This window comes from Belonocnema kinseyi, chromosome 6 (genome assembly GCF_010883055.1).
Source record: "Belonocnema kinseyi isolate 2016_QV_RU_SX_M_011 chromosome 6, B_treatae_v1, whole genome shotgun sequence".
NCBI classification, from domain to species: Eukaryota; Metazoa; Arthropoda; class Insecta; order Hymenoptera; family Cynipidae; genus Belonocnema; species Belonocnema kinseyi.
The window spans coordinates 91,379,580-91,395,788 of record NC_046662.1 but is presented as its reverse complement, the minus strand read 5'-3'; the positions used below and the strand labels follow the sequence as shown (position 1 = coordinate 91,395,788).

Sequence of the window (16,209 nt, the reverse complement as noted above, 5' to 3'; positions counted from 1 at the left end):
TGTATAAAGTTTAAATATGAGGAAATAAATTTGATTTTTAATGAAATGCCTCAATTATAATTTAAAGACAATTGTTCAATTTTTCTTCCGGGGAGGCATTGAGAATGGTATGTTAAAAAATGTACCAAAAACTTGATTTTTTGATGTGATTTATAATTGTCCCAGTTTGCATAGTCCAGTCGCCCAACCGTAACACTTACGTGTATACTGCAAGGTCTGAAAAGTATCTTGGATTTAAAAGGCCCAAAAAAGTCCCCTGATTGTGAATATCTAGAGTATTTCTTTTAAAACCTCACCATTTTTTATTTATGCTATTAATTTCAAATTGATCTTTTCCATAACAACTATTGTGAATGTTAACTGATATTGAGAAGAGTAAGAAAGTGTTTCAGAGGGCCATAAAAAATTATTTACCGTCTAAAAAAATTGGGGTAAACAAAAGATATTTTTTGCAGAGGGATTTTTTTTAATGTTTTGAAATTTCGAGATATAATTGTACAATTATATCAAGTTTGTTCCAATTGTTCTTTTGACTCAATGTCATAATAAGTTATTCTTTTTTTTTAATGAATTCAAACAAAAAATGATCAGGTCGTCGTAAAATGACGAAGTATTCATAATCAGGAGATATTTCTGGGTATTTTAAACTCTTAGAGGGCACAGAAATGTTATTGACGACTGGACTATTAAGTTTTCGTCTATTCTGATCCTGCACTGCGTTCCACGTATAACGTACCTGTTGTATTCTGAACCCTACAAGAGAGAGAAAGAGGTCATTGCTGACAATGAGAGGCAGGAATGAGGAAATACAAGTTTCAGAAAAGGAGGATATCGAAGACAAACAAGAAAATTCCAAAAGAGAACCAGAGTATTACAAAAAATTATGAATATTTCTAAAGATCAATATTTAATAATGAAAAAAATATTGATCAATAATATCAATAATATTCAAAAAATCAAGAATATTCAAAAAAAGGATCGACAATCACATAAGGCATAACGCACTAATCAGCCAATCACACTGGAATGCAACTTACAAACTTTTCTAAAATCCATTCAATCCGGAGAGACCAACACTACATCATCAAGAGTTTGCTTCACGAAGATTTTGATCCAATCGGTAAATCAAAACACTCTCAGTTTCTTTTTTCTTTTCCATTTCATGTTCTGTGTATTGTTCGAACTCATTAATCATGATCCACTTTGGCGTCATTTTACACATTACATTATCATTTTTAGTTCGTTTTATTTTAAGCTGAAGTGGTTCATTCTTATCGTAGAAATTATGCGTTATGCCTTAGGTTGTTTGGAAGTTGAATGCCATCTACTTTAGCTTCTCTCGAGGTCTCAGAATACAACAGAAGCTTCTTATACGTAGAAGATTGAGAAAATTTAAAAAAAGTTAAGAAAAATTAAGATTGAATAAATGAAAAAAAAAACAAATTTTAATATTCGGTAGCGCGTAGTAGTTCCGGCAAGACGAGTCACATTACCATGATCAATGACAAACCAGAGCCCCGAGCCTTTCTCTCATATTAAGACAACTCTTTCACCTGTTAGCGAAGAGTTGGCATAAAATAAAATAAACAAAAACTAGCCCTAGTCTCAGAATAAAGAAATGCCCTCTTCTTGTACCGTAGACAAAATGCCACCCTCCCACAGCCCACACCCTCACAGCACCCTCTGTCTATAGAAAATACCAGCATCGTACTAATGTGTCCACAATATTAATGGCAGCCGTATCTTTGTTCTTGTTTGTTCCCGGTCCCGGTCTCGCTCGGCTATACGTGCTCTGGTTCGTCATTGTTCTGTGTGTACCTCTACTACTACCTACCTTCACGAACGGATTTGTGTGCTGGGGGTCCATCCACACGTGGAACTCTCCGTTGTCTCCTCTCTGCCGCAATATTGGTTCGTAACGGAAACAAACATATATTATTTAATTGGGAAACGTACATGTAACGGTGCTTGGTTGATCTTTGCTTTAACAACAATGTCAATATTTTTTTTATTTATTTCTTTTTGTATTTTAACGATTCGCGTACCGCCGATTATATTTTTAATTCTCACACAATTTCGCTTCTCATTCATTCTATTCATCTCTATTCTCTTCTATTCTCTTCTATTCTCTTCTATTATTCTCTACTTTTGTGAATTTTTCTCTATTCTTTTAAATTATTTTCTATTTTTTGTATTTCTTTTATAATTCATCTCTCATCTTTCAATTTCCTTTTGTTTCAATTATCATTTTCTTTCGTCTCGAAAAGGTCCGCCTTCAGCGATCCTGGCGATGCGTCTTTCCCATCCGTTGCATGGCAGTCTTTTGCCACCTGGTGTGTGCTACACATGCGACGTTTGTGGGAAGACTTTGTCGACAAAGTTGACGCTAAAGCGACACAAAGAGCAGCAACACTTTCAGCCTCTGAACAGCGCGGTTTGCGCACTCTGTCATAAAGTGTTCAGAACTCTGAACAGCCTCAACAACCACAAGAGCATCTACCATCGTAGGCAGAAATAGAGTTTGCCGTAAACACGCGATTGGCGAGATAAATTTGAGATAAAAAATCTCGTCAATCGCGTTGCCCATCAGGGTTAAATCTCGAATGATTATCGAGCTTAGAGGCTTGTTCGTTACATAGCTGTTAGGAAAGGCAGGGCCGTCTTGAGTCGCGGACTTGTCGTACTCGAAATTTATCAAAAAACTTTCAAACAACCAGTGTCATTGTGATAATTTATACTTTTAATATTCGCTTTCAAAGTATTGCTAATCTTTTTAGAATTATTTGCTTTTAAATCTTGATCAGATTTTAGATGTCGCTGATAAAGCTTAGATCTGGTTTTAAAAGGAAATCTATCAGGAGGTTTGTACAGTTGCCTTACATATATGTAGATATCGAGTTTGTACAAAATTTTCTAATTTATTCGAGTGCAATTCGAAATTGGTGCTTATATTAGCTTGAGTACTTGTAAATAAGAAACATGTCAGAAGGTCCACAGAAGACAATTTTTGTATTTTAATTTGAATAAGGGCATTCAGTTGGGCCTCTGAACAAAAAATACTTTTTCTTTACGAGTATACCCACAGAGCTTTCTTTGAGAAACTAACATCTACTGATAAGTTCGCAATTTGCAATTTCAACTAAAAAAAGGTGCTTTTTAGGATTATCATTGATCAAATGTACTTACTTCGATGAAGAGACGATCTTCTATTTATGGAATTTGTAAATAAACGTTTTACCATAAAAAAATTGAAAAGTCATAAATTAACATTTTTCTGTATTTAACATGATCTATTTATAAAAATTATTTTAAAACCAATTTCTTTATAAAATTAGCTTAGAACAATGCTAAAATTGTAATAATTGTGAAATATATTATGCATTTTTAAGTATTAAGCTTTTAAGTATTATAAAAGTACAAAAAACTAATAGCTGATGGAAATGAGTTGTTTCATACTTTTTCTTATTTTTTCAAGCATACTTTTGCGTATCACAGTACGTTTTCTTCCTCTGAAGAAAATAAATCTTTTTTAATCTAGCAAAAAATTGTATCTTGAGGAAGATCAACCATTTTTGTGTAGTCTATCACGAAAACATATATTTTCTTCATTTTCAGTTTTTTTTTAACACTCAATAATATTGATCAGAAACTTTTTGTCTTTTTTCCTATAGAAAAAATAACTTTGTGGGCTGATAAACGAAAAATTTAAAAATAGCGTTCAAAAAGATTTAAAATATCGATTTTTCAGAAATAGTATGAAACTTATAGAATTCTTTGTCTCTATCGAAAAAAGTTAATTGGTCAGTGCTAGAATTTAAAAAGTACAAATAGAATTTACGAAACTTCAAAACTGAAATTTTGAGAATGAGCATCTCTAGACATACTTCAAAGATACAACATTTTCTGAATGGATTTAAAAAAAAAGTGCTGTACGGGAAGTTGCTTCAAGAGGATAAAATTCATTTTACTATTAATTTCACCATAGAAATTCCCCTAGTGCCTAAATTTAAACAGCGGACAAGTATAGAAATTTCTCATAAATTCAAACTTTCATAAGAAAGTAAACTATCTAAAAAAATTTCATATGAAATATAACACATATTCACCTACGTAGCTCTAAAGTTAAAAGTGGGTTTAGTCAGAAATAACAAGGTCTATTGATGTGGAGAAAAAAATGCAAAATATCAGACGGAATTTTACTTACATATGATTTAAAGATACCTGGAACATCTGTTTTAATTTATATAACACACATAAGAGCATAATTTTTCACCACTAGAATATTTTTTCAAGCCACTCAAGTTCCAAGTCGACTCTATTAGAAAGAGACGAGCATACTTTTCACGTCAAGAAGATATTTTCAAAACAATAAACTTTAAAGTCGTCTCTATTAGAAAAAAACGAGGTATACATGTTTAAGATATTGTATACACAGTTTGGAATTTTAAAATGAATTTTCTCTCACTTAATCTCGCTCTGAAAATTTCATATTCATATTTTTTTAAATTAAAAACCTTAGCAATATTTTGTTTCCGATAGTAAACGATGTTTTCGACTCCGACTCGTCTGCGGTGATTGTCTTGCAATAGTTTTATAAAATTCCGTGGAGAAACACAGTGCTTCCAAGTGTGGTAAAAATGTGCAAGACCGAAGACTTCGAAAGCGATCTGTAAATCAGAAAAATGTGCGAAAAAAGCTGAACCAGCTGGAGATACGCCCGTTATAAGAATTTTATCGGTTGTTACAATTAGGCGAAATTATCTGGTGATTAATGATTACTATTAATTCTAAGGCGTTTTCTAAAACAAAAAATGTATAGTATGAACAAAGACTCTCGTAATTTTTCTACGCGCAAGGCACGTCTTAGAAATGGCGAAAGGTAGTATGAAAAAACGGAATTTCTCTTGCCCGTTAGGCTTGACTCGTTTTTTTTTAAATGAACGATTATTATTACAATTATTATTATTGTTAAGCGTATAGTACGTACACTGATTCGAAGCGGTGCTACGAATAGCCAAGTTGGAAATACGGCTTTTAATCGCGAACTATAGTTAGGTTCTATTAAGGTGAGAAATGAAGGAAAAAACTTCCAGGCGTCAAAGACGTCATCGTCCAACTAACTTTTAGGATGAAAAAAACATGTAATGTTACAAGACTGTGCGAACTCTAATGAACTAAATAACTCAAGATTTCTTATCGTTTCAGACTTGTGAAAAGTGCAGAATATGCCCAAGGGATAACTCTTCACAATTCTCGAACAAATATTCCCAAAAAATTTTGAATGTGAAATCTGAATTGTCTCTTGGAAAAAGCTCGCGACCGAAGAAGCAATTCAATAATAATATATTTTACCTTAATATATTCATTCCAGATAAAATGCTTTAACGGTGGGTACCTTAGCATTAGGGCGCGTTTTTTTAGACGCTGTAAACAAGGCTTTACAAAATTACTTTCTATATATCTTTATCGTTACGTTTTTAACGTTTTACACTTTTTCCAAGTCTGAACTAGAATACTTACCGTCAAATCCCTCCCTATTTCCACTAACCCCATTTTTGTTTCTCCAATCACCCTCTTCCGATTTCACGGCGCGAACAGCACTTCGCACTCGAAGAGCAAAGTTTGCCAGTTTAGCTGGAAATGAAAATTGACAGCCACGGTCCATTGACACTGACAGATTAATATGTACTAAGTAAATAATAATAGCTACATATGCATATAGCCCACTACATACAATATACGTATATTTTAGTAGAACTTTGATAAGTCACGTGAAACACAAAGCCTTCTTGATAATCGAGTCCTTTTTTGATCAAATTGTTTTTTCACGTAGTTGATTTAACTTTGTAAAAATCGTATCTTTTTTGTGAAATTGTATCAGTTTTATCAAATAATGTACTCAATTTTATCACTTTTGCGAATTTATTTTCGATTTCTACTCCTTCTAATTGTGAGACTGTATATAAATGACAAAAAACTTGTATAGAATTAGTAGTAAAAAATGATAGATCAAGAAGGCTTTGTCGACCCTGAAGAATGAACTTATTAGGCAGGCTAGGTACCGTCGTATCAACTAATCGTAGCAAGGCTGACGCAAACAGCCCGCGAACGACATAAAATTACATATATATGATATACATATACTATATTTTACAGTATGTCGATATAATTCGCCACATGAAACCCACACACGTATACAAAAACACGTTATAGATAGGCTATGATAGAATAATTTAGAATATTTTCAATTAATCGTTTCGACTCCTACGCGATACTGCAAACTTACAATTAGGGGATATGGTTTTATAACAAAGAAAAGAATTTGGGAAATGGTCATTATATTTTATCAGATCTTTATTGTAATTTTGAAGTAAAAGGTCTATTAAGATGAAAATTTATTGAACTCATCTTCGTTGAAAAAGGGGCTATTGGTAGTGATTAGGAGATTAGATTAAACAGTGAAAGATGCTGAATTCTAAATTAAGTGACAAATAGTGCCAGATATTTCATTTATATATTTGAGTCATAAAATAAAAGCAAAATTAAGTTAAATATTTTTAATTTTAAAGCTATAATTGTTTGAAAAATATTTATTTGAAACTGTGATCTGCTTTACATAAATTTTTGAAAATGGTTCTATTTCGATTAGATTTTCCAATTTGAACTACATTTTTTTGTGGATCCAGAAATTTTGTTCTGCTCTTTGGTATATAGTTGAAATGTTCGACACTATAATTCTAAATCTCTAAATTATAAGATCATAATATAGAATTCTGAATTAAAATTACTCGTGATTTAATTTAGTATTTTAGAAAAGAATTTTTTCTAGCATTTCCAAAGAATTTAGAATAATTGACAATTTCGAATTTTAGTTGTATATTTAGTAGCCATTATAAAAGAAAAGACTGCCCTTTCAAAATATTTATATTTTTATAAGTTTTAAAAATATCGTCTTATTTCTTCACGGTACGTTTCTCTTTTAAATAAAAATGGCAAAGTCTTGAATAGTCATTATAATAAATTATTGTAGTAATTATTTATTGGTTTTAATTCGATCGACGAACAAAAAAAGTGAAAGCTATTTAAAAGAAATATTCATTCTCTATTGTTTGAATAAATTTGAATATGTTATTTAGTTATACATTACTAAATTAAAAGGCTGAATGTGATAAATTTGTCTAAGTAATTGGATGTCATCAATAATTTCCTTTTTTCATATGACCATTTCTCTGATTGTCTAAGAGAATTATTCTGAACTATTGCCTGTACTATATACAAAAATTTGATATAATTTTTGTTCAACATTTATAGAATGTTAAAGAGTAGTATGATAGGTTAATACCCTTGGATGATTTTCAATTTCACGTGGGAGTCGGAACGCGATATACAAATGAGAAGAGGATATAATTTAGACGGAAGTTCGGAGCGGAAATGAAGAACGAAGCTTTAAATTACGAGAATATAAATAATGAGATACAATTTTATAGTAGTCAAAGACAAAGAAAGAACTGATATTGATAATATTTAAAACTATATAGACTATTTCCAAGAAATTGACTTGATGACTACTGTAAAAATGGCCAAATAATTAATTACGCGAATTAATAAAGTAATTGTCACCACCCCGGTTGCTGGGCGGAGCCTATATTATGAGAATAATAAATTATTAATGAAATTAATATAAATCGAATGGAATATTTAATTGCAGAATATGATTCTTATATTAGTAGAGTTTATGTTTGATTTCTGTTCTCTCTTATGTATGTGTTTTTTTTTACAATTACACAACACTCTCTGCGACTGCAATTGCAATTCAATGACGAATTTCAAAAATACTTTTCGAAAGCTTGTCCTCGAATCGGTTATGCGTTTCGCTCGTCGATTTCGAAAGTGAATTATTTTCTACAATCGTCTTCTGTGATACGGTGACGCGGCCGTTGTTTCTTAATTTGAAAAGACTGAATTCAAATTTGCGCGTCTTTTAGTGAGACGAAACAAAAATCAAAGTTAACAATATACGTCGCGCGTTTACGGTTCGGCCTAAACACGTAGATTGAACTGAATTGGACTGATTCGTCTCGTTGCTTAATTAGTCGACCTATTGGACTGATCTTTATTATTGGACTGATGTTACCAAACTGTTAATTAAAAGTACCTAAGGAGTAAGTTAAAAAGTTTAAAAAAATGAACATGTCGAAGAAGGCAAAGAAAAGAGAGAGAGAGAGAGACTCCGAAAGATTATCTTAATCGAAAAAAATTTTCTTTAATTATATTCGTTCACGTAAATTGCTTTTTTAAGCATTATCATACCAACCCTTCGCTTCTCGTTTCCATGATATCGTAGCGCGCTACAATAAAATGGGAAATAGACACTACATACACATACAGCTTTTTTCCCTTACATATAATCCATAGACTATGTAATAGGAATTAGATTAAATGACAAAAAAAATCACTACAGCACAAAATCGTTACAATAGCTTAATAGTATAAAATAACTCTTACGCAACTATGCGTTATTACTGCGCTATGCTGAAGGGACACAAAGCAGACATGAAAAATAGATTTTTCGTAAATCGGTATAAAATATTGCGAAGCAGAATTTTCGGGCCTTTTACAAAATTTCAGATCCTATTAAATGCATCAAAATGAAATCAAAGAATAAAATTTCGGTGTAAACTGCTCGCGCATATGTGAACGATAAATTGTTCGATAACCACAACTCTAAAATACACAGCACATCGCTACGTTATCTTGCTTACTTATTAATTATATTGTTATCTGCCAAGGTGTTCTGGTTATATTATATATTTATTGATGACTATTATTTTTATTATTATATGATTATATTATTATTATTATTATTATTATTATTATTATTATTACGATCGTCTAAGCTATGAGAAATGCATTTTAATATATTTTCACTTTTATATTCTACGAAATGTATACTATTTGGTTTAATAATTCCGTTGTGTTCTTTCTTTCATTTATTTCTAGAAACCTATCACATCCTCACGTAGAACGTAACGATATTACTGTATCATTTTTATTAGCCAGGGATTTTTTAATCAGAGAATTGACTCCATTCGTCTGCCCTCGAATTACCACGCTTGAGTGACCATTTAACAAACCAAGGAATTCGAATGCAGGTGAAAAAGTCGTTTCACGATCATCAGTGATAATTAAATATTTTTGTTGATGGTTTAAAAGGAAGATTTAATCCCAATTGAATAAATAATATTAATATTTTATTTTAAGTAATCATTACATCTGTTTGACGCAAAAGCGCACATTGATTTGGAAGGTAAGTCCATTTAATTATGCACAGCTGATTCTATTGTCGATCTGACGTATCACTGTTAAATAAGTCATAAATTCCTAAGACTCGTTTTATATTAGTTTACATTTTCATACCTTTTCAGAGAAAGTAGGGTTTAGTAAACCACAGTATTCAGTAATAAAATTGTACTCATAATTTGAGATTACAGCTAATGGATTTTCCTGTCCAATAAATTGAGCGACTTTTATCACTAAAATGAAAAAACTTGTTCGATTGTGTGACACGCAGGTATGACCGAAAATATACTTATGAAGTTGAGACTTAAGGAACGTCCTTGTGAAAATTGGATTATGTCACGCTCGTAGCATCAACCAAAGTTTAAGAACAAGTTTTAAACAAGTTTCTGAATCAAGTTTACGTTTCATTTGATATTTTTATTAAATTAATGTCATCAGATCCTTGCACATTGTTTCGTTTCATCTTGCGTACTTGTTTTGTCCGCTCTTTCATTGCCCCAGTCTGAAAAATCAAACCAAAGCCGATCCAAGTTTTGAATCGTTGAAACCAATGGTTAAAATTTTTAAATAATTAACATAAGTTTCGGATTTGGTTCATAAATCTTTCAGGCCTTTGTCCGCTTGAGAATGAAATTGAAAAATAATTTCCTTCACCGAGCATCGTCAGACTACAGACTTATTTAAAAAGCAGGTAGAAGATATAAAAAGCGCGAGGATTAGGGATGAAAATAACAATTACAGATATATAAATATATAAACGCAAGTGAAAAGAGCGCAAATCTTTGCGTCACGCCATTCGGCGGGACGACGAAACCTTCCATGAAATTGCATGCCTTAAGTGTCTTTTTGCAGAATGCTCAGTGTTTCCTTCGTCGTCTTTTGTACATCAGGCCTGATTGCGCCCAAGAGAAACGTACGTTCTTAACGATATACCCACATAGAGGCAACGCATTTTTATTTTAAAATTTAATTATTTTTCTTAATTTGACCTCCCTTTTTTTACATCGCAATTTCTTTTACGTTCACCCTTCACTCACGATCTACCGTGTTTCATATCATTCACTTACGCAAACCCCTTTCCATTTCCTCCATAGTATACACGCATAATGTGCCGCCACAAATTTTCCATCCGCTTCAAGTTTAATGAGACACGACTCAGGAAATTGGATAAAGAGCAATTTTCAAAGAAAAATTAATGGCCAGACACTTCGCTTCGTCAACAAAGTAATATATAAGAAGGAAGCGGGAGGCGGAGAAAAACGGGGTGAAGACATAAAAAGCGGCCACATTTTCTAACTTCTTCACCTCTTCTTTTAATTAACGAGGCCGGACCAGTTAAATGAGCCGTACCACTTTATTAACGCAAAATATTCGTCGCGAAACTCGCCAATAAAACGAAAACTCATCTTCGTCTTGCCTTTTCTGGATTGTTTTTAAACGTTTTATGAATCGTCTATTCTTACGAGCACTATTGAAAATTCTTACCTCGCCTTGGCGCTTTTGCGAGGTTTGCGTCTCCTTTCACTTGCGGATGCTCTTCAGAGTCTTCCTCCGCTTCCTGCTTCTTTTTCTCACGCTGAGAGCTTCTTTTTTGAGATTTACTTGAGTTTATCGCTCGATCTTGACGCTCTTTTGAATCAAAATCTTTCGCTTTAAATTAAATTTCTTGTAATTAGAGTGGGGCCATTTTACATTTTGCTGCAAGTTAAAATTGTGGAATTATTAGATTTTTCAGTTGTTTAAGAGAATAAGTACTGGATAAAATTATAAAATGTTCTGAAGAGCAATTTTTAAATTTTAAAAGCCTATTTTTAAAACTGGAAAATTCTCTCTTCCTAATTAAGATACAGTTATTATGTAACATGTTATAAATATCAAAAGTTACTCTAAAAAATTCAGATAATTAGAAACATGTAATTTTTCTACTGCCCATTGCATTTCTAAATCATCTCGGAATAGAAGCTCTGTGTAATTTACTTGGAATTTGTTGAAAACTTTAATAGAATTCCTGTAGAATGTCCAAGAATTGTCTATAAACAATTTTTGGAATTGCGATGAAACTTCTATAAAAGTTTTAAGGAACTGTCGCAGGTATTATGAAGCTAAATTTTCAGATTTTCAAAAATCTCAGCTGAGTTTACAAAAATTATACTAATTGAGTAAATATTACGTATTTCTTTAACTGTAAACTTAAAACTTCCAACTTATTTTATTAGTTTATAACCACAACGTATTGTGAAACCAAGTGAGCCCAAAAAGTTTCGAATATTGGTGAAAATTGAAGTTGAAATACACGTTAAAGACGTTAAAGTTATCTGAATATTTCTTGCAAATTCTAACAAATGTCTATGGGAATTTCTTAAAAAATTTCACAAAAATGTTCTATGTAACGGCTTCTAATATTTCATGGAAATTCGTTTGTAGTATTAGGAAAATGATAAAGTCAGGAAAAGTCTTCTAAATTTTCAGACAAATTTCATCTGATCAGAACATTTTTTGAAATTGCTTGGAAATGATGCACGTACCAGTAACACTTTGACCAGTCTAATTTAACTCAATTTTAGTTTTGAAAATTTGAAATACAACAAATCATCACCTCATAATATTTCATTTTGTAAGCGACATCTGATACTCGAAGTTTTTTTAATTTGACAGCCACAAAATTGCTATCCAAATCAATCTACTCGAGCACCAAAATTTCTAATCTTTAAAATCTATATAGAATAATTTAATGTTAATTTCATGAGAGCGTCAGATTTACACAAGATAATTTGTTTGAATCTTAAACATTAAAGGGCGAATAACGAAGGGAGACTGTGAAGGAAAAAAAAGTTTTGAATAGGGTGGTCCTTATTATCAAATATTTTATGTTCATTTTCCATCCACTATTGCCTAGAGGCTTAGCTAAATAAACATATCTACCAAATTTTAGATTATTCGGATGAAATTTAGAAGTGCTAACAACCCATTGATAAAAAAAATCAAATACAAGTAAGTCCTGGCTTGACGACCAATTGTATTTCACCTGATGAAGGAAATTCTTAAAGACATTAAGATGCTGCAGCAACTTCTAAAAAATATCCGATTAATCTAAAATTTACCAGACATCTTCATCTAACTAGGCTCTGGCAAAAATGAAAATTTTCAACGAAATTTTGGAAAATCACCCCTGATAATATGGACTACCCTAATGTCCATGTGACTCCTCCCGTGTCCCATGAATGTATGATGGTTTCATGACCACGTGGTGTGAATCTGAGAGTGATTGAGTGCGTAAGTGTGAGTGGACAATCGGGCAGGGCCACACGTGTCAAAGTTGGTGTAGGTAAGTGTGGGGTGCTGCATGAGGTGCATTGTTGTGTTTCAGTGCTCGCCTCCATGCCAGGGCTGACGTTGAACTCGCTGAACACACCGTCGGCCAAGAAGCTCTTCACCTGCCAGCTGTGTGGCAAGGTGCTTTGCAGCAAAGCCTCCCTGAAACGCCACGTGGCCGACAAACATGCCGAACGACAGGAGGAGTACCGATGCGTCATCTGCGAGCGGGTCTACTGCTCGCGAAACTCCCTGATGACCCATATCTATACCTATCATAAGAGCAGACCCGGAGACATTGACATTAAGTTCTTTTGAAGGTTTAGATAAGGTAGGGCGCCACACACCACTTACTCAGGCCCGGTTCTTTCATCTCCAATTTTTTCATCCATCTCCAATTTTTCATCCGTCTCCAATTTCTTTATCCTAATACGACCGAATTTATATGAAATTACACTCGCACACAGAGAATAAGAAAAAAATAGACTTTGGACGTCCAACTTACCTCTTTAGTTCGAACACGAAAATGAAGTAATCAATTTTCCTATTGAAGGAGGGGTCATGTTCGGTACATCTTTAATATCTTGATCAGTTAAAGTTATACTAAAATTTTCGATACATTGCGTATGGATTCGGTCATATAAATTATATTATTATCAATCTCTTTTTTTCAGTCTCTGGAAATTAGTTATCTAAGGAGATGGAAAAATCGTGCCTGAATTTATTTCTTTTTCTTCTTTCCCTCGGGCATTTCTACTTCGGGAATTTCAGACCTTTTATTGTAATTGCTAACCTTTATTCCAAATCAAACTTTAAACTAAATTGTAAATATAGTTTTAAATTAATTGCTTCATTCTTTGATGAATTAATGATTTACCGGATGTTTGGTGCCCCATCGAAGCGACCTCGACTCCTGCATAATAACGAGATGTTTTCTCCTTTTTCTTGCCTCTTAACCTCGATGATCTGTTTCTTCTCTTTATACGGGAAATGCATGCATCACGAACCGGTCCGCGCATCAGGGTCGAAATAACCCCTTCCCCCCTTTTACCCTTGGAATCTTACTCCCTCTTTAATTCTTGATCTTGCAACCTTCGGTGTTTCTCTCTTCCTTCCTTCCTCTTCGACACAGTGCCTGCTGGTTCTCGGGGTCATCGCTCGGCTACTTCCGGTCTCGAAGCCTTAATCCCGTTATTCCCTTCGGCGATACGGCGACGATTTAACGGGTCATGACTCGAGAGCGAATTATCTGGGTCGCGATCAAGAATGTGAGACTGCTTGCAACCTTTCGATTTTGCAAGTGAAAATAATCCTTAAAGAAAGAAATATAGGGGTGAAACGATCTTTTATCAATTAATTAATGCCTTTTATAAGAATTTTTTCAAAAGATTGTTTCACCTGCTAGTTTATGAAACCCAGATAATTCGTTGCAGGAAGGTAGCAAAGGGGATATTAACCGAAACACTTCTTTTTTTACTTGCCTCAAAGCACCCTTTTTAGTGTTAATGTGGTCTTTATATCAGCCACGGTACTAATGCGCTTCAGGCTCCCACTAACCTATTCCCTTCCGCCTGGTTTGCACGAAAACGGACGTTAATTCTTTCTGGTGACTCAAAGCAGAAAATACAAAACAAAAGCTGTATTGTTCCTATTATTTTTTGACATGAATTAACGTTCGGATCCGTGTGTGGAGATTTTCCCATTTTAATCCTATTAACTATGTTCTTGAGTTTACTTTTTATTTATATTTGCTTCTGTTGCATTTTTCGTTTGCTTTTGATGTTCGATATTGTGTGCATGCTCTATACTGCATCAAAGTCACTTCTTTCCAGCATTTCGCCTATATGAATTTATTTTAGATTTATCCTTAGGGCCTCATATTATATTTTCAAAGAATTTATTCTTAAAGTTAGAATCTTTAGAGGAAAATGTGAAACGAGGGCATGTTCTAATACTCATTTATCAAAGTTCTGCGATATCTATTATCGTTTATTTATCTTCTCCTTTTCTTGTTTTTCAGTTGATATGTAGTGCACGATCGATGATTTAATACGGTGTTTTCTTGTATTAATGATTTACCGCACAATTCACTGTAATTATTTAAATTATTTAAGGGTAAATTGTATTATGTGACGTCACTAATTACCGACCACGTCCTATGCATTTTTTGGTTCTTATTTTTAATCTAAATACAATATCGCATTGAAATTTTAGAAAATGAAAGAAAATTTATTAACCTGTCACTGCCTAGTTAGTTAAATGTTTTATTTTTAAAGAAAAGTTGTTTTTCGAAATTTTTCGATGCTATCGCAAACTTTTTAAAAACAGATTTTTTAAATAAAATTACCAACTCCAGCGTATCAAATAACGGGGACTAATGTGTTTTCTTTCATTTACAAATATGTCAACACAATATATAAATCAGTTTAAAAAAAAGAAGGCTGACAAACTACATTAAACGGTCTGTAACTCGTCACGTCGTAGAAAACCGTTTGCCCTTAATCAAAATACTTGCTGGAATAATTATTTAGTTTTAAGCAAATAAATTTTTCCGATAAATAATTATTCCTCTGGATGTATTTTTTGTAAGTTTGACAAGAGTTCTCCGCATTTTGATTACAGAGTCTAATACTTATAATAACTCATAATGTCATAATGAGAGTTGAAGCTTATTAACCAGCATGCACGCTTCTCTCAATCAAAAATTTAAGAGACAGATTTTAGTAAAGGACAATTATTTACATGGAATAGGACCTAATATAAAAGTAACACTGACTCAAATTATTTCTTATCAAATTTTATGTTTCCATTTGATTCTTTTTACAAAAATAAAAACCTTAAGTTATATGTTTAATATTTTACGAAAATTATTATTTTAAAAGTCTGTCCAAATTGAACTCTATGTTTGATTTTTCCGATTAATAAAGACATTAAATATTTGAGTCAGTAATATTTTTCTTCCATCGAACTATGCAATAACTATTAAAACTATGGTTATGATTTACTCACACAAGTTGTACTTCGAATGATTAATTATCCATTTAACCTTCACTTGCATACTAACAATTTAGTGGCTTATCTAATTCACCACAAAACGATAAGAATTCGTATTAAGGAAATCGAGGTCGTTTCGATACCCAATATTGTGTCAATTGTTTATAATTCGGAAAGCAGTGGAAACAGAAATTCCCTGGGAAGATATTTTTCTATTCTGATCAAAATACCGTTTTATACCATACAATCAACACTCTACTCTACAAAATCCAATTATTTCAGTTTGTCATTTGAACAGAAGAGCCTGATATATATTTGTAAATAAATGAATTGTAATGTGTCATTTATTTATGTACGACATTTATGTACGAACGAGTTGCAAATGTTACAATATTTAAATAAAAATAAATTAATATTTCCCAAAACTTACCGAAGATTAAGGGAGGATTCTAAAGATGAATTATCAAGTTTGATTCTTTTTTGCTTTATTAGAAATTTTGAAAATTCTCACCAATTAACTGTTCAGGTTGTCTTAAAAAATGCGTCAGCAAAAAACAACACTTTTATTTATCTATTTGTAAACTCTATGTTTTAATTTAATTT

The 16,209-nt window shown here is 32.5% G+C and overlaps 1 protein-coding gene across 3 annotated transcripts in view; it reads left to right on the top strand.

Moving 5' to 3' along the window:
- LOC117174131 (broad-complex core protein) overlaps nt 1–16,209 on the top strand; it is a 69,549-nt gene that overhangs the window by 45,290 nt on the left and 8,050 nt on the right. Inside the window, exon 6 of one of the 3 annotated variants that reach the window (XM_033362926.1) lies at nt 2,268–3,264. The exons of the other annotated variants lie outside the window; for them this stretch is intronic. Coding sequence (XP_033218817.1) covers nt 2,268–2,518 — 251 coding nt within the window. The 3' untranslated portion in view covers nt 2,519–3,264. Of the gene's footprint in view, nt 1–2,267; nt 3,265–16,209 lie in introns of those variants that run through there. 3 annotated transcript variants of the gene reach the window in all.